Genomic DNA, 21542 nt, shown 5'->3' with positions numbered 1-21542 from the left:
AAGTTGTTCTGGTTCCAGGTATCATTGGGAAATGATGGATTTTGTGGCGTTACTGGCATGAATGGTTGTATAAAACTACGGTCGGATCACCAAGGCTGTGGAATAATGGCGTGGTGGTGGATATTTGCGGGATTCTCTCGCTCTAATTGACTCATAATCCTGTCAAGACAATGTCGCAGCCTCATTTTTGCCATCATATTTAATTACTCCTGCCAGCAGTATTTTATTATCGCTCAATGTCAAGTTTCATAAGTCATTAGTGATAATATGAGTGCTTCGTTCGCCCAATCCTGTATGGTGACCCCCTTTTTTTTCTGCAACGCCCGTACGCATTGTTTATCCGCTCCACTCCTCGCTCTCGTACGTTAAAACCCAAAATGTAGGGAACATAATCCCGATGAAACAAGAGTTGCAAGAATAGATATGGTTCGCACTGTAGTTAGCGGGTGCCGTTGTAATTGTTGGTGCCCCAATCATCACTAGCAAAAGTATGGTTCTGTGCCGCCGTTGTGACGGGTTGCATGAGTCCAGGGTCGTGCCACCCTGTCCTTGTCATTCCCAAACCAGTTGGTGCAGGATTTGGGATGTCACTTGTAGCATAACCCAGATTTCCAATATTATGTGGCATATCCCAGGGATCGGTAAAGAAATTGAAAAGCACGCTCGAGTCTTGTGTATCCGTATAATCCGGGGTTTGGGGTGCCAAAACTTGTAGAGGGTCATGGTTGGGGTGGCGAATCTCATTGGCAGAGCCTTGGTACAGCATTTGTGGCTGGCTACCATCACCAATTGAAGCAACAGTATCCGTGATTTCTGCTCCATTATACTGGGATGGGGTAGACTCTCTCGGAAAACATGCAGTCCAGATCTTCTTCCACTTCTCGTGATCCCCCGACACGGCAGCGACTGCGAGCTTGAGCTTCTGAAACTCTCCTGGTAGCAAAACTCCTGTCTGCGCAATGCTTTGTGCAACGCAGCCTGTATTCTTATGGCTATCCCATCTATTATCAGCGCCAGGGCCATAGAACTCGATCCGACATATCGGGCAGTAAATCACTATTTCATCCGGGTCCGTTGTCGTTCTTGGGACTGTCGGATTGTCGTTCGTAGATTGGCCGGTTCCTTGTGCACCCAGTGTAACATGGTTCAATACATGGCATCGACCAATATGTTGAGTAACATAACTGATGGAAGTGATACGGAGTCCTTTGCATGGACAATAACGGTCTGGCTGGGCTTTGTAGAATGGGCAGAGAAACCTTTTACGGTCGGCAGAGTCCTCAGGCCAAGGAAAACGTGGTCCATCTTTTTCTTTGCGGCGTTTACGACGTTTGCGATGTTTGTCTTTCCCCTCTTTATCATCACTACCTCTATCATTCTGAGTTTTGTCGGAGTTTTTGCTTCCCCTGCATTGCTTTTTGCAGGTGCTGTCAGCTGGAGACTTGCCAGGGCTTCCTGGGGGACGTTTTTGACTAGGGCCGCCTTTAGTTGCCCCGCGATGATCGCTGCTGAAGGTGCCAATCCTTAGCTTAGGTACTGGATCTATTAGGAACGGGACGCGCAGGGATAGCCCAAGAGTACCAAGATAGCCCCTATGCAGGCTGAGAACTAATCACTTGCAGTCAATAACAGTTTCAGCACAGCCGGAGTTTAGACAAGCTATATGTACCGTTTTGCTGAATGTGCAGTCTCGCCCGAGACAAGATGTTTGCTTTAGGGTAACTTGAGTTGCACAGGAGGACCAGGGAGTTACAAGTCCTACCCCGGGCCTCATGGTGAATTGACCGGTCATCGTCGTTTCCGATTAGCGAGGTAGCAGCACATGGTTGCTTGGCGTCAATGTCTTTGACATCGGGCTCGTTTCGTTTGTGTCTATGAAAATGTAAGAGGCGTTTGGTGAAACGCTTGTGCGAACCTGAGCAGGTCGATCCATCGCTGTCGTTGGTATTGAGCCTCCAGTGGCGGGGCAATAGAATTGCAGAAAGCATCGTGCCGCTGCTATGGGGAATCACGGCGTCAATACAGAACGCCGCGTTTCATCCCCTTGATCCTGACGAGCATAAAGCTCTTAATTGTGACTTGACGTGATTGTGAATTTAAACAAAGGCTGATTGTTTTTCAAGAGTTACGTTGTTCGGCTATTGGTTTTGTTCTTATACATTAAGTACGTGGCTCGTCCACGATTGTGCAGCCGTTCGCATCGCATAAACATCCATTGGTCTCGACAGCAGGCAGACTGCCGCAGAGCCTCATCACACTGGTGTGCATGCTGGAGAAAACAGCAGACTCATTACATTTAGCCAGATCTTTGTGATGTGCGTACACACCCTGGCCCGTTTCAACGTACTGCAACGGGCCCTAGAAGGGTTTAAATTAAGAAAAGATATGATCTCATGGTGATTAAGGTTCAGTAGATCTGATGCCAAGTATTCAACAAAGGCGGTAAGCCATAGTAAACAGGCGGCTTGATCCCACGAATGTGGAAGATTAGGCGCTATTTTCGAGAAAAATGGGGGTTTGTGAGTGTTTACTGCACAAATGTGTAAGACTTAGGGGGTTGGCAACCTGAATGCAGGAGGCCTCAATTTGAAGATGACCTGATCCATCCTCCACAGATGTGGAAGTTGCGGGGAAATATTGGGCTCCCAATCCACGATTGTGGAAGATTATCTACTGATTGGAGGAATTGAAGATTGTGATTGGCTGAAGGTGAAACTAAGCTAGATCTCGGGCCAACAGTTGCTGCATCATCCGAATCAGCCTTGGTAAATAAGTGGTGTGCCAAAGGTACATGTACATCAAGAGCTTCAACATTTGAGAAGACATTGTTCATTGATCTATGTTCAATTCATCAGACTCACGATAGTGGAAGACGGCTATGGCTCATCACCGCTGTGAAGCTGAGCAGACACGATTGTGGAGGAGAATTTGGCTATAGTATATAATTCCGGTTCAAACTCTGGTAGTTGAAACTCAATCTTTTAAGAATGGACACAAGATCATCGACCATGCTCTCCACCATACAATATTCGAGAAGGTATTTGATCCACACCGATTTCTGTTGAAGAAGGACGCCTTAAGTAACTAAATGTACCTGCAGGAAATCGAGGCAACCATGTTCAGACAAGCAATACGATGCCCGTATCAAAGACTGGATGTTGGACTCGGGCCTCGACATTCAGCAAAGGCTGCTTACAGGGGTTTGCAGCCAACAAGAACCACCATCTTCACCGCCACAGCCCCCAACTCCTTCAAAGTCAGGCCTCCCCAAAAGAAAGGGTCTTGAAGCAAAGCTTTAAGGCTTATCAAAGTGCGATGCTTCGGGAAGCATGACTATTTGTGCAAATGCGGTGGGTGGCCCAACCATCATATCAACGTGAAAGTGCAATAGTAATAATAGTACTCCGTACTTTGTCCAAACAACATGTTATCAGTCTTGATTGTGTTAGTTGTACCTCGATGTACCAGGCGCAGCAAATGCATGCCCCTTGCCTGACGTAGTCGTGCACTAAGCGGGGAGATCCCCACTGAAAGTTGAAATTGGAATGGTATAGCTGCCTTATCCCCCACGACCCAGAATGCCCTCCAGAATGCCCTGGTTGCCTTGTGATTATTTCTTTGATCACTGAAGGACTCCACCAAAGCAATCGCGTAAATTCTCCTCTATCTGGGTCGAGCGGTTCAAGTTGAAATCAATGTCAGTCATGTCCCTTTGCAATCCGTAATGGTTGGAAAATACAGAGTCGTAGTCTCTTCGCATGATCGGGCTATGCGCGCAATCTGGTTCTCCGGCTGGCGAAAAGTAAAGACGCGATGCTAACCCTATGAGATTTAGGATATGCTGCTTCGATGCTGTCATGCAGACTCGGTGGCACCGTCTCCTCAGAGGGATGAAAACATCCATTTGGGCAGTGACCATATCGAGACAGTGAAGTCCGTAGGTCTGATTGACAGGAATTCGAAGCAAACGGAAAAGGACGGACACAGACAAGCCAGGTCTTCAATACGTAATGTAGCAAAAGGGAAGGAGAAGGGGCTATCTAGCCTCGGTACACGAGCACTCGAATACCGTACGACCAAGGATATTAAACCAAGACCACCAGTCCCTAGTAAGTGAAGCCCTTGGCGTAGAGCAAGCCGCTGGAGATCGACATTGACACTATCCAGAGAATCAAGTACAGTTTATAGATGATCAGAAGAATGACTCTCCTGAGCGACAGGCAAGGAGACTCCTATCTCCGGGAGAAGCAAGCTCTCGGCGTACGTCCTTACCAAACAACTTGCTCCCTTCAGCAGAGAAGAGCTGTTCAGTAGCAAGTTATTCACCTGACTACGGAATAGCACAAAATGTCTTTCCCGGTGGTTTAACAGGTGCGCACCTACACTCTGACGCAAATCATACACCACGGCAAGAGAAAAAGGGAAATGAGCAGAAATTTCCTCCTTCAGGGGCTCGAACTTCGGGAAAGTCTACAAAAAGACCTGCCGAGAGCAGCAGCATACCTCACAAGAAGAGCCGTCGAGCAAAAAGCCACAACGATCTTGAGGAAGCTGATGGCGATGACGATGATCGACATGGCAGCGGTGAAGACAAGAAGGAAGAGAAATTTGCCTGTCCGTTTTACAGAAAAGATCCAGTGCGTTTCCTTGAGTGCATGAATCTCAGATTGGTTTCTATATCAATCGTCAAACAGCACCTGAAAAGACGACATGCTGCCAGTCCGGGTCCAGACAGCTCTGGATACCAGGAAAGCTTTGCTCTGTCAACAGTGTCAAGGAACCATATCACGAAAGCGAGCCATGCACAGGGTAAAGCAGAGGACATTGATAGCATCCCCCCTGATAAGCTGGAGGCTCTGAAGCTTCGCTCAGATAGACGCATATCATCCACGGATCAGTGGCATGAGATTTGGGTGCTTCTATTTGGGGAGTCGGATATTACACCGAAGCCGCTTTTGGACGGTGTAGTGAAGGAAATGACGGGTATTATTCGTGATATCTGGAGTAAAGATGGTAACCAGATTGTGTTGAAGCATATCCAGGCACAAGGATTTCCGAGAGCTCCGCATGAACTGTTATCATTGCTGCCTGATTTTCTCGACGCTGTTGAGGATCGATTCGAGAAAAAGCCTGTTGGGGTGAATGTGAACCAACAGATTGCCGTCACCCAAGAGCCTGCAAGCAAAACGATGACAAAAAGGCTAGGCGATCGACACCAGAGCTCTTTGAATCCTTTCAAAACTCCCTATTACATGCCCGAGATGTCTATATACACTCCTATATCACCTTCAGCTTCTTTCATGAGAGATTCATCGACGCCAATATTTGGTGTTGAGGAGGACTTTGAGGATCCTTTCCGAGTCCTCCATCATATGGCTCCTTTTCCTAACTACAACCCTGTCTTACCTTCAGCTTCTCTTCCCAGACATATATCTCCGACGCCAATATTCGACATTGAAAATTCCGATGATCGTCTTCAAATTCCCTATCATATGTCTCATTTGTCGAACTACACCCATGTCCCAACTTCGGCTTTTCTTACCAGAGACTTTCCAACCTCAACATTCGATGTTGAGAATTCTGATGATCTCCAGCCAGTTGGGGGGGTCCTCGACTCACAGGGCATACCCTGCGCATACCCCTACTACCTGCCAAGTATACCCGGAACCGATCAACTTTAGGGGCACGGCGGTTTCAGACTGCGATCCATGGGGTCCTATTAGGCGGCTTGCTGCGGTAAAGCTGGAAAAGGTTGAAGCCCAGCAACATTGCTTGAAACTCCAGTATAACTACCGTGATAACTGCGCATGGGATTAGGAACCTGGTTTTGGGCTACCTTCTATATATAAATGAGCTCTTCCAGTTGGCATTTGAACCTAAGCAGAAAATTTACAAGAAGCAAATGTATAGATGTACCGGCTGAGCTCACCTTCAAACTGCGTTAATTTGTGAATCAGTTCAGTTAGATCATCGGCATATGTGAAGTTTCTTTTACCTACCAACGGAAGTCGATGGAAAGCGTATTCGAAGTAGATTCCCCTGCTTTGAGGAGAATACAACGAAGCATTCAAACTTGATAGAATTATATATAGCAGGTTTAATAGAGAGGTGGCAGAAAAAAGCACTGTTTGCCCTAAAGAAAAGTAAAACAGTTAGAATAAGTTAATACAGCAACTATGTAGGTAAATGCCCTTGGAGAATGTAAATATACATCTTGTTCTATTCTGTTTTAAAAAGTACCAATACTATATAAGATATTAAGCCAAGGTTGAGAACATGAGCCTGAATTTAACTTATAAGGTCTTACTTAGGACAGTATAAACTGGGAATTTCCCACATTGTAACTAAGTGGCCAAACCTAAATATTAGCATTCATAGGCACCTGTATAACACTAATAGCCTATAAAAACAAAAGATTTGTATGAAGAAAGAAGTTAAATACTTATTTTATAAATCAAAGATATAGTTAACACATAATTAATATAATTCTGTATTAGTATTAAAAAAGTTATTGAATAAAGGCTATGATTAAAAGTTAACTAACTACACTTAAAAGTAATGTAAAACTCACCCCTATTATATGTCGATTATATCCATAGCTCTTCTCTATGTCAGCAATGTTTTAAAATAGTGCTCATGGCTTGTTTAATTTTCCTATTTGCTGCTTATAGAAGTCTTGGCAAGTATCCAAGTTAAACTTAGGATATGCCCCGAGATGTGTGAAAATGTGGATAGAGAGCTCATAAGGCACTAGATCTTACTGTAGAATGTCAAGCTCTGTGAGAACTGTAATAGATTCGTATTAGACCGCAATCGAAGGAATATAAAATGAAATCTAGCAAAATCCACAATGAGTATACAGAACAACTTCACAGTGTGACATGTTGAATATATGTCACCAATCTTCCATAATCCCGCCGTATTCGTTCATAGACTTATCCTTCAGAAGTCAGAGAACTTAAGCAACCATCATGAAATAGAACCCAATCCATCAAGCTCTCTAGTGCAGTATGACAAATGGTCTTGTATATTGCGCTGTTCTCATCCGTAGGTACGTCCTTAGCGGTGAGAAACTGAGAGACAACTCTTTCACCGCTGCCAGCCCAAAAATCCCTGACCATAGAAGCTTTTAGCCCAATTTTATCGTCTAGGTATGGGGATCGAGGCTGCTCTGAATCTGGGAAGAGTGTGGACCAGATGCAGCGCCATCGTCTTACTTCGCCTAGATAATACCGATCCCGCTTTATCAACTTGGCTTTTTGACTTTCGGTGAGCCCCTCCAGTATTTGTTGATTGTTCATCTTGCAACGATTCTCCAAGACGTGATCATCTCGACCAATCAGTGTTTTGAAGGTCTTTCGGCATGTAGGACAATATAGTGGTCTGTTATGATGCCGCAAGAGATGGCTGATCAATGTCTCGATTGAGTCGAAGTCATTTTTGACGAGACATTGCTGATATCTCTGAGGCGCACTGACGAAGAAAGGGCAAGCAAGGTGAAAGAAAGCCTTTTTGCGCTCTGGGCTGGAGATCACAACGAACTCTTCTTCATTATCCTCTTCTTCCTCGGCTCGTGGAAAACCTGACTCGCACTGTAATACCTTGCACCGCTTTCGTGGAGGCATATTGACCTCTGCTGGTGCGGTGCATTCTATCCCTTCCCTCCAGGAGGCGAACTTGTCTCTTAAGAGCTGTTTCAAATCCTTTGTAAGCGCTAAAGACAGCTGATTACCGAGAAGGCTGTTGTGTTGAGCGACAATCCCTTCATCCGCGCTAGTGGTTTCACCGTCGTCATCGCTTGAGCAATGTTCACTTCTTGATGGAAGAGATATAACTTGATGGCATCCAGGGCTTCTGCACTGTCGTTCAAGGGCAGATATTGACCGACCCGCTCTGCCCCGTTTCACCCCAATGATGCTTGGTAGTGTCACTTGCCTAGGGAAGCACTTCAAGAGTAATTTGCGAGGTCTTTGTGTTGCCTTGATGGACATTGTCGCTATCCTGTAACAAGCACGCTACTGTTCTTTCGGACAGATGCAACGAAATGAAAAGATTGTATAAGTGTCTGCTGTGAAGGCTATAATGAAACCTGGGGTCCAAAGAAGGGGGACGGAGGGGTCCTCACTGTTGATACCAAGAATTCACTCGGGCGAACGGTGAGCTGTAATATAGCCCGGCTGACAGCCTGATTTGACGTCGTATGAAAGTTTCATAACAGCGGTTTTCATGACTTTGAAACAGCCAATAAAAATGTCTTTTTCGAAACTTTGCAGCATGACAATCTAAGCTAGTCATGCATTTAGCCGCCAATGAACTGCAATGATGCGCTAGCTTTCAGCCTGTGCCGAAAAGGTAGCTTACGTCTTCCAATTAATTTGAAGCCCATGGAAGAACTAAAGTTCGATTCTGGGATGTAGACTGTGTACATGTCACAAGTAGAACACTTTATGGTATGCTGAATGAAACATGCGCAATGGTGTATCACAAGCCTCCAATATCATCCTGCCACGACTGTGGACGCGATCTGATTTACAACTGCCGCATTGCCCTTCCGGTCGCACCACAAGCATTAGACGAATCTAACAACTGTTATGTAACTTGAAATTTATTTCATGCACAGCCGAGATCCAAAACGAATGATTGGCATCGGTTCTGGTCATACACGTCCTGCCGATGACGACTGGGCCACGAATGACCACGTTTTGAGGCACTCTTTGGTCTCTTTTTGCATCACCCTCGACGCTGCTTTATGCCAGGTCGAAGAATCCGACCTGGTCAGCCAGCAACTGCGGACAATAAGCAAGATAACTTCGACAGCAGCCATATGAGTCTCGAAAGACTCATGCCTTACGAGATATATCATTCCAATTGATTTCTCTGCTTGTGAGGCAGTGGAACAATTGAAAGACATGCACATACCTAAGTCCACTGGGTCTCCTTAGTCAAAAATCACAAAGCATGATGCAGACCACGAGAACGTATGCGAGAATCGCCTGAGACTATCTTCTTGCTTTTCCTTTTGTACCTCTAAAGCTGCCTCAAGATCCTGCTATTATCAGTGCCATTCTCATTGTAACTCTTGAATCTGCGAATCTACGGCCGCTCCATGAAGCTCAGGCTCCATCTGTTACCATTGGCCCTTGAAAGTGGCTCTGTCTCTATTAAAATGGCCCCTGATGAAAGACAAATTCAACGAGTTGATGAGACGCCGGCTTCTGGAACCCACCGTTGTTACTTTATTGCAGAGTAGGACTTCCTTGAGCTCGGGTAATATGCGAACCTGACTACGGCAAAGAAAGGACCTGTCTCGACCCTTTTCCTGATGACCAGAACGAAACAAATCAGCTGGACTGATTCTCTCAACCTCTCCATGATACCGCTTACTCTGCTCACTGTGATCAATGAAATCACTCACGACCTTTCTTACAGTTGCAAGCGGACTTATAAGAGTCAAACAATAGCTTACTTTGATCAATCACATTCGGAACGCCGCTTACGTAAATATTGTTATGAACGTGATCAGGCATTGGTCCTTTTAGGCAATCATGAGGCTCTCGTGATAGGGTTCTCCCGCTGAAGTAAGCCTCAGAGTGGCATTCTAACAACTTTGAACGTTGTATTGGTTGCTCAGCTTTTAGCTCTGGCAGCTATTGAATGGTGGCGGTGAAGCCGCATGGCTGAAGAAATGTGACTGCATATCATCACATTCTTTCACCTTTTATCTAAGCAAGGTTAAATAGAGGCTCAGTTCCAGAGAGTCTACTTTTCTTGCCCAAATCAACGCATCCAATCTTCAATTGCACACTTCTAGCACATCAACTTACCAACCAACCTGCAATTAGATATAAACAGGAAATAGCCATGGGTCTCGATCGCACAGACCTTTACGGAGACAAGCTTGCGGAACTTGTCACCCAGAACGTTTCAAACCCACTTCCAGCTGAAAATGCAATTAATGCTCGACTAGCTAGCATTGATGGAACTGGTACTGCCATCTTGGCCAGCAAGATCAAGACGGCCTCCAACGATTTTGGAGGCTTCGCCCTAGTTCTTCAGGACGATGCAAAGTACAATGACTTTTACTGGCTCCAATTCATTACACGACAGCTTGTTGTCAATAATGTTGCCAAAACCGGCAACCTCGTCAATAAAGCAACTACTCCCGCGTACCAGCTGGTAAACGCTACGGGAGAGGTCACAGACTTCTCCACCGGCGCTGGGGCAGCAAAATGGAACACCTGCTGGGGTGTTGACTCTGCCCTCACCAAGGGTTTCTTCGCTGACACGTACGAGTACGCAAAGTCAGACGCCCACAAGATAACAGCCATTCTTGACCCTCCGAGCGTTCTGATGGGCAAAATCCCTGGAAGTCTCAAAAAGGAATACAAAGATGCTCCAGACGGTCTGGTTAATATGAAGACTGAGCTGGGAGATGGTCAGGGAATCTCCCGCGCCTACTTCTCTGACTACCTCTTGAAGAAGGTCGATGGGGACAGATATCGTATCTTTGCCCGTTTTGACTTGACTTTGACTTGGAACGCAAGAGAGGCGGACAAGAAGAATTTTACACTCAACACTTTGGCCTCTACTGAGACCAACACTTTACTGGCTTGCCACATGGCTGCTCTTCAACATGTTACGACTCCAGGCAAAGAAGGCGATGCACCAGATGATTCTTTCCGAGACTTCCGCAACAAGATCATTTAGTCAACAGGCAGGGAGAGCTATAGTGATGGCAGGTACTAGCCAATTTTCACAGAGCAGAGAGAGCGATCATCGTGGGTGGTAGTGCATGTATTTGAAACTTCTATACTACTAGATGCTAATTTGGGTGCGATTTCCTCCACTCCTCATGAACCTTCTGCACGAACAGTCCATACGAGCTGTCGCTATTCGGAACGAACTTGTTCCTATGCCCATCCTTATCCTTCCAATAAAATGCCTCATCATGAACCCTATCATCATCGTCAAACTGATAGCACTGAAGAGTGATACAGACAGTGTCCGAGGTATTCTCCAGTTGGTGCACCTGATACTGGTCCTTGCCCAACCAAGTAACCTTGCCTTCTTCAAGATTCACCGGGTTTCCAATAAGTTGTGACGGACTTCCTTCCTCGACCTTGTCAAACCAGGATACTTGGATCTTTCCATAGAGAACTCTGATGACTGCTGAGGCGTCGCCGTGTTGATGAATGGGTGACTTGTGACCTGGGGGCCAAATCTCCATGACGTAGGGAATACCGGGAGAGTCGGCCTGCTGGTGTTAGTTGTAGTCGAGATAAATAAGGAGAACATACCAGATTATCACCGACCGTGATACGAAGATAGGTCTCGGTTGGATCTTTAAAGGTGTCCTTGTTCTTAAGGATGGCACCACAGTACTTGTTCTCATCCTTGCAACTCTCGTCAACAGCTTCAGGAAGCTTCGGGAACGAATTCGGTCTCGCTGTGATCTTAGGTCCAGAAATATTATGGTACAGCTTCTGACAGGCCTTGGGCAGATTGGCAAACGTCATGGCTGTCATGTTCTCCAGTATCTCGAGCGTCATCTCCGACTCGGGGATAACTACGGGTGGGAGATCAACAGTAACAGGCTGCGGCTTGTACTTGATGTCTTTGCTGGAGATCGGAGATTCATCCTGCTCAACTTCGGTGGAAACGAGGTTATCCATCCAGGCAGCATTCTTCTTCTCGAACTGGATCTCCATAAAGGTCATGGAATTGTTGATCAGAGATTGCCCATACCGGATGCGAGCGTTGCTCCTGTCAACAGAGATCCAATAGGTAGCTTGCTTCGTCAACGTATCAAGCAAAGCTGAGACTTTTCCTTTCGGAAACATGACAAGGTCGTAGGACTTGCTCCTGTCCTCGCCAGGCTTAAACGTGAGCTTTTCTTTATACGCGACAAACTTGTCAGCATCTTTTTCTTTCTTCGAGAGAATGCAGTCAGTCTTGGTGATTTCAAGTTTCAGAGTCGGCTGTTCCTTTCGCTTTTCAGGGCGAATGATGAATGTAACACTTTCTTTGGGGGAATCAGCTTTGGCGGCAATGGTACCAAGACCTCCCACAGCAAAGTCAATCCCGACAGGAATAGTCCTCCAGGAAGACGAGATTGAGGATAGAAGATTGGCGGGTTTGAAGGGGCTGATTTGGGGTTGAGCGTCAAGTTCAACAGGGATCTTCTCCTGGGGTTCCCAAAAGGGATCAGCGAAGTGGGACGGATCGGCCATGGTAAAGAAGTGATGATGAATCTCGAGACTGAATGGATGAGGAGACCTGTTGTTTCTCAGTGAAGGAACTTCTCTGTATAAATAATTGTTCGTCGAATCCCGCTTTGACCTCAAAAACTTGATATATCAGTTGATAGACGGCCAAATCGCCTATCGCATCTGTTGAATTCGTCATCCAAGACAATCCACTCAGTTGCAGGAGACTAGTGGCCTTCAGCTAGCCACAAGGACTCTTTTTGGGAAAAGATCACAGAAACAGTCGGTCTGGAGCGCACAAGTTTCCTTTTCGAGGTGATTCAGGTCTCGCAAGATGCTTGAGTGCGGGGGTGCAGAGACATTTGCCGCTTTGGCATCGGGACGACATACAGTAACCAGGTGCCCAACACCGTGCCAAAACTATCCAAAATCGATTGGGATATTCTAATTTTGCTGCAGTTGAGCATCTCCTTTGCTTATCGTTAATAGCGGGCTTTATAAATCCGAGTGACACTGCCGTACTACCTAGTACTTCCCTGTTCAATACCCATGAACTGTTTCACAAGACTACATCCTTTATGGAACTAGATCTGCAGTCAAAGATTGATGGGGGACTGATTCAACTCTCGCATTGGGCCTAAGCGGTTCATAACTGCATACATGTCTCAGGATAGCAGGCCTCATTCCAGATAGTCTCAGTTCACATGATTACAGGAAGGTCAATGTGAGTTTCGTTTATTTGACGAGTTAGTGATGATTCTAACTGCACGGTAGTAACCTCTGTTTACTTTTGAGGAGCTCTTGCCAAGATAGTACCATACTTGGAGTACGTGTTGTTGGATGAAGCAACGAAATCCTCAACTCTGAGCCCCGCCTTAGGCTGGAACACACAAATGACATCCGATCCTCCAAACTGGAAGTACGAAATCTCTTGTCCCTTCTGCAGTCTATCACCCTTCTGAACTGTTATCTTAACGGATGATACCTGTGCCATACCAATGGGAAGAACAGCAACCTTGCCCAGAACGGGGTTGTCGATGATGATCATGCCCCGGGTCTGCAAGAATTGATATCCAGGTGTATCAGGAGCGTCTGGACCGCACATGACACGCATGGGCTCACACTTGGAGTTGACTTCCATGTACGCAGCACCTTGAATGTTCTTTGCTTCAAGGACCTCGCCAGCGACAGGAGCATGCTGACGGTGATAATTGAAGGTGTTGAGGAAGGCGTGCATCCACACACCACCATGGAACTCATCTGCGTATTCACTTCCCTGAAGAAGAGACGAGATGGTCCAGGGGAGATTCTTGATCATGACCACTCCGTCAGACTCAATGTTGACAATATTCTGGTTGGCAACCGAATTGTCATACGTGCAGTCGGCTGGGTACACAATAACACGGTCGTTCTCTGGCTCTGTGATAGGTCGCATGCCAGGCTTAAGATGGCGAGAGAAGAACTGGTTAAAGGTACGGAAACCGCCCTCAGGAACCAGAGCTTCGTCGTAGTTGTACTTGGGAGAGTTCTTTTGACTGAAACTCTCAAGAGACTCTTTCGTGAGTGAGGCAGGCGAGTCCATGAACAGTCCAATAAGCTGAGCATATACGACTATCCATGAGGAGAGCCAGGTGAGTGGCTGACCGACCTGATCAGGCGAGATGGAAGTCTGCAAGTCCGCCAGAGGAGGTTGGTCGATGATGAAGTAGAACATGCAGAGAATATCGTAGATATCTTTTCCCTCATAGTTCTCATGAGGAACCCATTTGAGGAGATCGTTGGCAAAGTCTAGGAAGGATCGGGCATCGCTGATATGCAGCTTGTCCATGAACTGAGGAATCTGCTGGTATGCCAAGTGGACTGCTTCATCTAGAGCACCAGGCATGATGGCCTCAAGATAGCCCGTGAGGACGATGATGACGGGATTGTAGGTGACTGGTTTCTCGCCAAGTTCAGGCAAGGGGATGAGGCCCACAAGACCTTTGCGGATATTGTGGAGGGGGCCCTTGGGGGGAGGAGGTGGCTGGAAGCCGATCTCAGTATCGGGGGCAGTGGGAAGGCCAGAAGGCATGATGATTGTTTTCAAGTGAGATGTTTGAAGTGAAGTGGTGGATGAAGATGAGTCTGGCTATCTGTCGACATGAGCGCCCTCACATTTATACACATCGGTTTGCTCTCCTCCTCTACTCAACTCTACATATGTCGACAGTGCCTGTTCACTCATTCCTCTTTCCTTTCCATCTACAGACTTCAATCGGTCCTTTACCCCTCACTTGGCAACATCAGAAGCAATTGCTTGCGCAACACGATGATGTGCTGTCAAATTATTCGTCAATTCCCCTTCGGCAAGTCTATCATGTCTCACAACCCCGCGTTCGTGCATCGAAACCCCTCCTCAGTCAACAGGAGCTGAATCTGTTCTGCATCTACTGACCCTGAGTTGATTGGTCGGTAGTTGTTTTCTCAATGAGATCGAAACCTGCAGCTAGTCCAGGAGCCGCTGAGGGGGAGGATCAAGACCGGAGTTGACTTGAGTTGCAGCATGTGCTTCAGCCTCACTTATGCCGCTCTTCGTGTGAAGTCCATCTGGAAACAATGCCATTGGGCTACTCCCCTTATCTCTTCTCTCTTGTCGTACTCACCGAGTCTTGGTTACGACTGAGCTGCCTCTTCTGGAGAAACAGACATGCTGTGAATGCAATGTATGTCGCACATTCGAGCGGGCTCCAATAGGCAAAGAATTGCAGCGATTCGATGCTGTCGGGAGCTTTTTTTAGGAGATTAGCGGTCGGATGGATCGGGCCGCATCCATGTCTCACTGGTCTTTTCTACTTTAGCCAGGAACTTGACCTTGGGCAGCAAGAACGCTCGTTACTTTAGTAGAAGAGGCTGAAGTAGGCTCAGTAAGAACCCCTCAAGCTTTCGGTAAATTTACCTAAACACTTTCGTAGTTTTATGGTCAAGGTCCTTTGGCTTAATGTCTGCCTGTTCTTGATTCGTAGACGTTTATATGCAAGGCAAAATTTTCTTTTCAACGAAGCAACATGATGATTGACTGAGGGGTCATGTAGAGGACCATGTTCTTATCTCCTCTATGTTTCAGTAAGCCTTCACCGCCATTGACAATGCCAAGAACCAACGCACTCTTGAGGTGAGTTCCTAAACGCGGTTTTTCAATCAACAAGTTGTTCCAAAATGAGAGACCCAGAGTATTGTAGAGTTCAGCTACACACGTGAAACTAAGCATACCTCCGGTCCCATCTCAGCTTCGGGCCGTTCAGCTCCGTCGTCAACGCAATCTTCCCAATCTCTCGCTCTGGATAAACATCACAAATCCGAACCTTGACATCTTTGATCATTTCAAGTCTGTTAGAACCACTTTCTCCACTTCCTTCTTGAGAGACATCTACGAATTGAGAATCTCTCGTCAGCCCGGCAACACTATCCAGGAAATCCGGGGCTCTTATACGCTGACGAACAACGATATTGGCAACGGCGCAAATCATCAGTACTACGGTTGATAGTACTGTCGTTATGAACCATGGCTTATTCAGCTTGTATATGTCCCTGTCAAATTCTGTCCATGTCGCTGTGGTATTCTGCCAGAGCACTGGCCCGCCATCGAGTGATAACCCCTTTCCCCCAGTCAACACATTCACTTCATAGGTCGACATCGTGATGGTATTGAGGACAGTTGCAAGTCTTCTTTCAATGATCTCCGGGGGGAGAGAAGTGAAGCAGCCTAGTTTGTTCGTGGTCTCTGGGTCATCCATGTAGCCTCCGCGAATTCGCTGGAAGACTCCAAGGGGGTCCCTCAGATATATCTCAAGGGTGCTGGGCTCCGATGCATGATGGCTTGCGCCTGTAAATGGCAGTTCTCGCAGAATTCCTGGCCCTAACCTCCAGCTTGAGAGTGCTGTCAAGTTTCCCTTGACCGGGTATGATGGAGTGTGCCTAGCCTGTTTGGCCTGACATACGAGGTCAGCATCGACCGTAGCTCTAATACAGCCGATTTGCATGTCGATATACGAGGTGCTGATGTCGCAAATTCTGAGCATTTCCGTAGTATGGTATGCAGCGTCAGTGCATCCGCCTCCCATCACAAGCTGCAACTTTGACTGTGGTTCCATGTCGAATGTTGCTGAGAAATGCTCCGCGAGCGTGGAAGTGTTTGGGAAGTCGAACCAGATGTTTGGGTATCCCATGTTAGGTGCCGCTTGACCCATGTATTGGTACCTTAAAGGAACGCTTGACCTGGTGTTGTGATACCATAGCGACGTTGAACCGTTTCTGGCCCATTCGCTTCCATTGAAGGCATTTCCGCAGGAAAGTGTCTGATAATTGAAGTGAACTATCATACTTGAGTTTCCTAGTCTTTCAAATGAGCCACCTCTGATTGGATGTCCAATCAGTGAAGCATAAGGAACGATTTCATCTTGAGGAACAGATACCCAAGCATGAGGGTCGTCACTCTCGTATCCTGGTAGGAGTTCCAGAAAAGGGATTCGCACGTTTCTCCATAGATCTCTACGTCCACTGCGAGATGCTTCCCACTTACCCCCAAGGTCAGTGATTGTCTCATTGTAGTGTGGGCTACTCGTATTGGCGTGGGAAACCAGGATATCCTGAGTCGAAAACGAGGTAGAAAGAATAGTCCTCATATCTGAAATAAGGGATGCTCCAGCTGATGCTCCGAAGAATACACTCGCCCCAGCGCGGTAGTACTGGAAGACTTGACTTCTGTTATTCCCAAGGTAGTACGTCGCTGGCGTCTTTGTGGAAATAGGATTTGGCTGGAGACCCAATGAGCGGAGGGCGGCTTGACCTCCTAAAGGGCTCAAGGACCACATCGTAATGATACCAATGGCCCAACTACCAATCCATCCCATCGTGAGGATGTTCTTCAGGGCAGAAGCCGTAGTCTGACTGGTTAAGAGGAACTCTAGGGAACCTAACTTCGATCCTCTTTCAGCACGGAAGAGCGCGATGGATTTTAGTAATGGTCCCAGAACAGCAGCGAAAAGAATTGGCCACAAGGTGGAAGCAACGCTTAGAACTTCTAGTACCCCGTCGCCAAATGAGCTCTGTTTCTTCCCGTGCAAGTGAGCCATCATGGCAAGGATGACTATTGCCTGGTGAGCGTCTTTGCTTCTCTGACTCATATAACTTACCTGGATATGCGATAGGGATGAGAAGAAGTAGCACAGCTAAGCCCACTCTCCTGCTCCAGGACGGCGAAGATTGTCGAAGTGGCTTTCCAACACCAGAGGAATGAAGGACCGGAGTCTTTCCAGATTCCCGCGATGCAGTCGATGAGATGAGGCTTCTCAGCTCCAGCCGCGCAGCTTCATCCATGGTGCAAGTATCTGTAAGATAATGAGAATTTTGAAGATTCCTGTATCCTGCACCTAATTGGGGGCCCTTTGTATTTAAGCCTCCACTGTAGTACCAGTCACTAGGATTCGAATCTGAGAGACAATAATACCTGTGGAAGCTTCACGCAAAGCTGGTGGCTTTTTGCCTTGCTTATTCTTTCCATCCTGAAATTCTCATCTCTAGAGGGTCACATTCTCAAGAGACATACGTCCAGCTGCATAGCTGTCTTTAGTTTTGGTTGGTCAGGTTTCTCATGTGTGTTACACAAAAGGATGAAACTATCCGAGTATGACCTCCATGTGACAACCGGTGGACGTCGTTGATCAAAAAGGCCACAGCCTGCCTTAAGAGCTGAAAACCACATGCAAGAGTCTCAAGGCAGCCGGTGTCCATACCAACGAGGGCGCAAATCGAAACGGTTACAAATATACAGAGTGAGATCATTTGGCGATATCTTTGTGATTCGAGAGCGGCCAAGTATGTTTGAGATTGATGCAGCGAACTCAGCCCTACCTCATAAAGTCAACATCAACGTCATGCTGAAAGTCAATCAACGACTCATCCTCAGGGGGCAAGAAAACACCGGACCTTATTATAGGATATCAAAATAAACCAAGCAAAGCTTCCCCTAAGTTTAGGCTAGATTTACCTAAGTATTTTCATCATTTAGGGTCAAGGTCCTGAGTTTTCTTTCCTCCCTTCGGTCAAGTTATCGATAGCGTCCAACGGGTACGGGATTCCGCTAGCTCAGTGATCATCCCTGCGAGATAAGCACTAAGCCTCCGATAGCCCTGTAACGAACCACCAATCGCCAATCCAGCGGCGGGTCAGGCCTTTTTTGGTCCGCGATGTCTCCAAAAACTTGGCACTCTCAATGCAAGATTCCCAATTCTTTACTCAAAGCCACGGATCGACGATGCTCATGGAGCAGCGAGAACGAAAACTACAGTAGAAGATCAGAACTAATCAAATGTTTTTCGGTCATTTAACGGTCAAAGTGGCGGGGATCGGCAGCTGAAACGAAAGCGCCTCGAAAGGATCAAGCTAAGAACCAGGGTCTCCCCAGCTTACGTATCTTGTTTAATGTGCCCTCGGACTCCAAATGCGAGCCGTGTCTTGTCTCGTCTCATCTTTTTAATTCAATCCAAATCTCATCTTGTCACAGCCTCAATTCCTCACAGCCTCGTCCGCGCCCATCAAAATGTCGACCGTATCGCCAGAAACAACAAACGCGGATGTGATCTCGCCTCCAAAATACACAGCAAACGCTGAATCCCCCCGCGACGAGAAAATCGCAATTGAGTACGCCACGCTGCAGTACACTACCCCCAAATTTCACGCGACGCTGACAAGTGAACTAGACAACCTAAAGTCGACGACGAAAACCTCCCCGAAGTCGTTACCGAGCAGACCAGCCCAGCGCAAATGAGTCCTCCCACCGCAAGCGACTATCGTCCCGTTTCGACTGTTTCTCCTGCGCCGGAAAGTACATTGAACTGGGACGGTACACAATCGCCGCCGATCCTGCAGCATCCTGCTCTTGCGCAGCAACAGTACGCGGGGCATCAGTCGATGGCCATTCCAGCGCAGCAGGTTCCCCCGGGAGAAACTGTTACGCCGTTGCATTTGCTGGCTGACCAGCCTGATATGATGGATTGTCCGTTTTGTCAGCGCCGCGCTGAGACAAAGGTCAAGAAATCTGCTTCTTCAATGACACAGTACGTTTACTCCCCAACTGATCATAAGTGAGGTATCTAATTGAGATGTAGTATTTATGCGACTGCTCTTTTCTTCACGACTCTTTTCGGTGTTATCTTCCCTTACGCATGTCACTGCGCGCCAAACATCAGCCATTTCTGCAAGAACTGCGGTCGCAAAGTCGCATTCAAGGAGCGCGGTAGTGAGATGGAAGCACTGGGCACGCCAGATCATCTGAGGGAGGTCTCAAAGTATCCAGCTGCTCCGCCGAAGCAGAAATGAGCAGCTACGGGGGCGGGTGTGAGGCGTTGGCAGCGATCTATTGTCTAATCTAATGTTGTGGCTCTTCTTCCGCGAGGAGAGGTGCTGTCTCGGGTGTCGTTTTGTCTTTCTTCATCCCGTAGGATGCGACTGTGTAGATACCGAAAATACCCATGAATGTACTGAATGCGAATGCGAGGATGCCCTTGAGCGTGAAGCTGTGACTGTCAGTGATGTCGCGTGAGGCATTGGGGAGACGTACCCTTCTGGAAGACGTGGTGGAGGGACATTTTCGCCGGTGAGATCGAGAAGATCAGTGTTTCCTGCTGCGTTGCCGACAGTAGGAATGTTACCGGCTTTGCATGCGTCGAGGTGATTCTGGGGAAGCTTCAGTGAAACTTGTAGGGCGAGGGGATCTTCAACGAATGTTGCGATCAACCCGGAGGTGACGTGCCATTCGATATGGCAGTGGAACAGCCAAACACCTGACGATTAGCTTGGTTCAACACTCCATCGGGAGACATACCTGGGTTATCAGCCTTGAATCTCAGCACCACATTGCCATTCCCATTTACAACCACTGTATCTCGTCTCATCGGTGTCTCCGCAAACTCCACGGATCCATCAAAGTCACCGGCGTCATCATCACTTCGATACAACACCTGAAAATGATGACCATGCAAGTGAAACGGGTGTCGTCCATCATCTCGGTTGTTAATCACCAACTGCACAATCTCATCCTTCTCCAACACAAAGCTGTGCGTGTACGTTCCATAGATCTGAGGATTCGTTGCTTGCTTCCCACTCGTCAACGCGGTGTAAAGCGTCGGAACCTTGGGAGCTCGGTAGGTGATGTTGTTGAAGAAGGCGTAGTTTGCGCCATCTCGAAGGTTATCCATGATGACATCAAGCTCGATGCTTCTGCTTGGTTCAGGAAGTCTAGCCATTTCGTCGTACGGCACAAGATCCATATCATCATAAGGATCAAAGTCGTAGACGACGGACGGCTTGGGAAGTGGCTTTTCGTCATCGTATACAAGCCATCCTGTGACGTTCCAGTTGAGATCATCGGGGAGAATGTCAAAGAGATCCTAAACAGTCAGACATGTAAATCAAAGAGTGGCAAACTTACAGTATCCATGCTCGCAACAATAGGAAAGTTGGCAGATGAATCCTCCTTCGTTGTGACCAACACACTGCATCGCTGCCCAGCAGATAAATAAACCATATTCGCTTGAGCCGGCTTCGTGTAGGCACCATCAACCTCCACGATCGTCATGTTATGTCCCTCAATCCAGAAATATTGTCCCGCAAAGGCACCGATATTCGCCAATCTCAAAAAGTACGTCTTGCCTATTTGGACGGGTACTTTGAAATCTTGAGTTTCGTTCATGAGAGCTGCTTGAGGGACAGGCTCTGCACCAGTTGGGTTTCCTTTCCTCATAAACTCAGGAATCAACGTCTGCATTTGATCGTAATACCAATCTGAGATGGTCATGACAAGCTCTTCATCGTATTTTCCTTTCAAAGGTGACTTTGGGTCGTGGATGATGAGAGGACCTCGAAGTCCATCAGGGTATTGACTCTCAGTATGTGAGTGGTACCAATATGTGCCCGGTTGAGTGATCTTTCAAGTCAGTATATCCTCGGTATAGAGAGACAAGAGACATACCGTAAAGTTGTAGAGAAACGACTCCCCGGGCTGAATAGGACACTGCGTAACCTGCGACGGCCCGTCCATATGATTCGATCCATTCATAAAAAGCCCATGAAAATGCAAACTCGTAGACTGATTCCCCAGATTATTCCTCACATTGACCAAAACCGTATCCCCAACACTCGCTTCAATCCTCGGTATTGGCCACTCCCCATTAATCCCTATCGTGGACCTCTCAAACGCGCCATCTGGATTCGCCCTGACCCAATCAACAGAAAAGTCATAAGACACCGTCGCAGCTAAAGCCGCCGGCAACAGAGCCAACCGCGAGATCCTCATGTTGA

The 21542-nt window shown here is 47.2% G+C and overlaps 9 protein-coding genes; 3 read left to right on the top strand and 6 right to left on the bottom strand.

Annotated features, from left to right (window-relative positions):
* Positions 1–439: 439 nt before the first annotated feature.
* Positions 440–1988, bottom strand: FFUJ_13875 (uncharacterized protein; the record flags this gene model as incomplete). XM_023581515.1 has 2 exons in its annotated part: positions 440–1608; positions 1670–1988. 2 exons carry the CDS (start codon positions 1986–1988, stop codon positions 440–442), a joined length of 1488 nt encoding a protein of 495 aa, XP_023434203.1.
* A 1736-nt stretch (positions 1989–3724) lies between these two features.
* On the top strand, positions 3725–5681 carry FFUJ_13876 (uncharacterized protein; the record flags this gene model as incomplete). XM_023581514.1 has 3 exons in its annotated part: positions 3725–3802; positions 3836–4109; positions 4168–5681. The coding sequence occupies 3 exons, from the start codon at positions 3725–3727 to the stop codon at positions 5679–5681; spliced, it is 1866 nt and encodes a 621-aa protein (XP_023434202.1).
* Positions 5682–6935: 1254 nt separating this feature from the next.
* Positions 6936–7991, bottom strand: FFUJ_13877 (uncharacterized protein; the record flags this gene model as incomplete). The annotated part of the gene is made up of 1 exon (XM_023581513.1): positions 6936–7991. One exon carries the CDS (start codon positions 7989–7991, stop codon positions 6936–6938), a length of 1056 nt encoding a protein of 351 aa, XP_023434201.1.
* A 1870-nt stretch (positions 7992–9861) lies between these two features.
* Positions 9862–10707, top strand: FFUJ_13878 (uncharacterized protein; the record flags this gene model as incomplete). The annotated part of the gene is made up of 1 exon (XM_023581512.1): positions 9862–10707. The coding sequence occupies one exon, from the start codon at positions 9862–9864 to the stop codon at positions 10705–10707; it is 846 nt and encodes a 281-aa protein (XP_023434200.1).
* Positions 10708–10822: 115 nt separating this feature from the next.
* FFUJ_13879 (uncharacterized protein) lies at positions 10823–12230 on the bottom strand (the record flags this gene model as incomplete). XM_023581511.1 has 2 exons in its annotated part: positions 10823–11254; positions 11298–12230. The coding sequence occupies 2 exons, from the start codon at positions 12228–12230 to the stop codon at positions 10823–10825; spliced, it is 1365 nt and encodes a 454-aa protein (XP_023434199.1).
* Positions 12231–12990: 760 nt separating this feature from the next.
* Positions 12991–14277, bottom strand: FFUJ_13880 (related to phosphatidylserine decarboxylase 2; the record flags this gene model as incomplete). Its single annotated transcript, XM_023581510.1, has 1 exon — positions 12991–14277. One exon carries the CDS (start codon positions 14275–14277, stop codon positions 12991–12993), a length of 1287 nt encoding a protein of 428 aa, XP_023434198.1.
* Positions 14278–15445: 1168 nt separating this feature from the next.
* On the bottom strand, positions 15446–17561 carry FFUJ_13881 (uncharacterized protein; the record flags this gene model as incomplete). XM_023581509.1 has 2 exons in its annotated part: positions 15446–17331; positions 17378–17561. The coding sequence occupies 2 exons, from the start codon at positions 17559–17561 to the stop codon at positions 15446–15448; spliced, it is 2070 nt and encodes a 689-aa protein (XP_023434197.1).
* A 1222-nt stretch (positions 17562–18783) lies between these two features.
* On the top strand, positions 18784–19562 carry FFUJ_13882 (uncharacterized protein; the record flags this gene model as incomplete). XM_023581508.1 has 3 exons in its annotated part: positions 18784–18884; positions 18944–19300; positions 19352–19562. The coding sequence occupies 3 exons, from the start codon at positions 18784–18786 to the stop codon at positions 19560–19562; spliced, it is 669 nt and encodes a 222-aa protein (XP_023434196.1).
* A 49-nt stretch (positions 19563–19611) lies between these two features.
* FFUJ_13883 (related to cell surface ferroxidase) lies at positions 19612–21537 on the bottom strand (the record flags this gene model as incomplete). XM_023581507.1 has 5 exons in its annotated part: positions 19612–19759; positions 19804–20026; positions 20068–20632; positions 20674–21168; positions 21214–21537. 5 exons carry the CDS (start codon positions 21535–21537, stop codon positions 19612–19614), a joined length of 1755 nt encoding a protein of 584 aa, XP_023434195.1.
* Positions 21538–21542: the final 5 nt, after the last annotated feature.

Source organism: Fusarium fujikuroi, chromosome FFUJ_chr08 (assembly GCF_900079805.1).
Source record: "Fusarium fujikuroi IMI 58289 draft genome, chromosome FFUJ_chr08".
In the NCBI taxonomy this organism is placed as follows: Eukaryota; Fungi; Ascomycota; class Sordariomycetes; order Hypocreales; family Nectriaceae; genus Fusarium; species Fusarium fujikuroi.
This window is presented reverse-complemented; position numbering and strand designations above follow the sequence as displayed.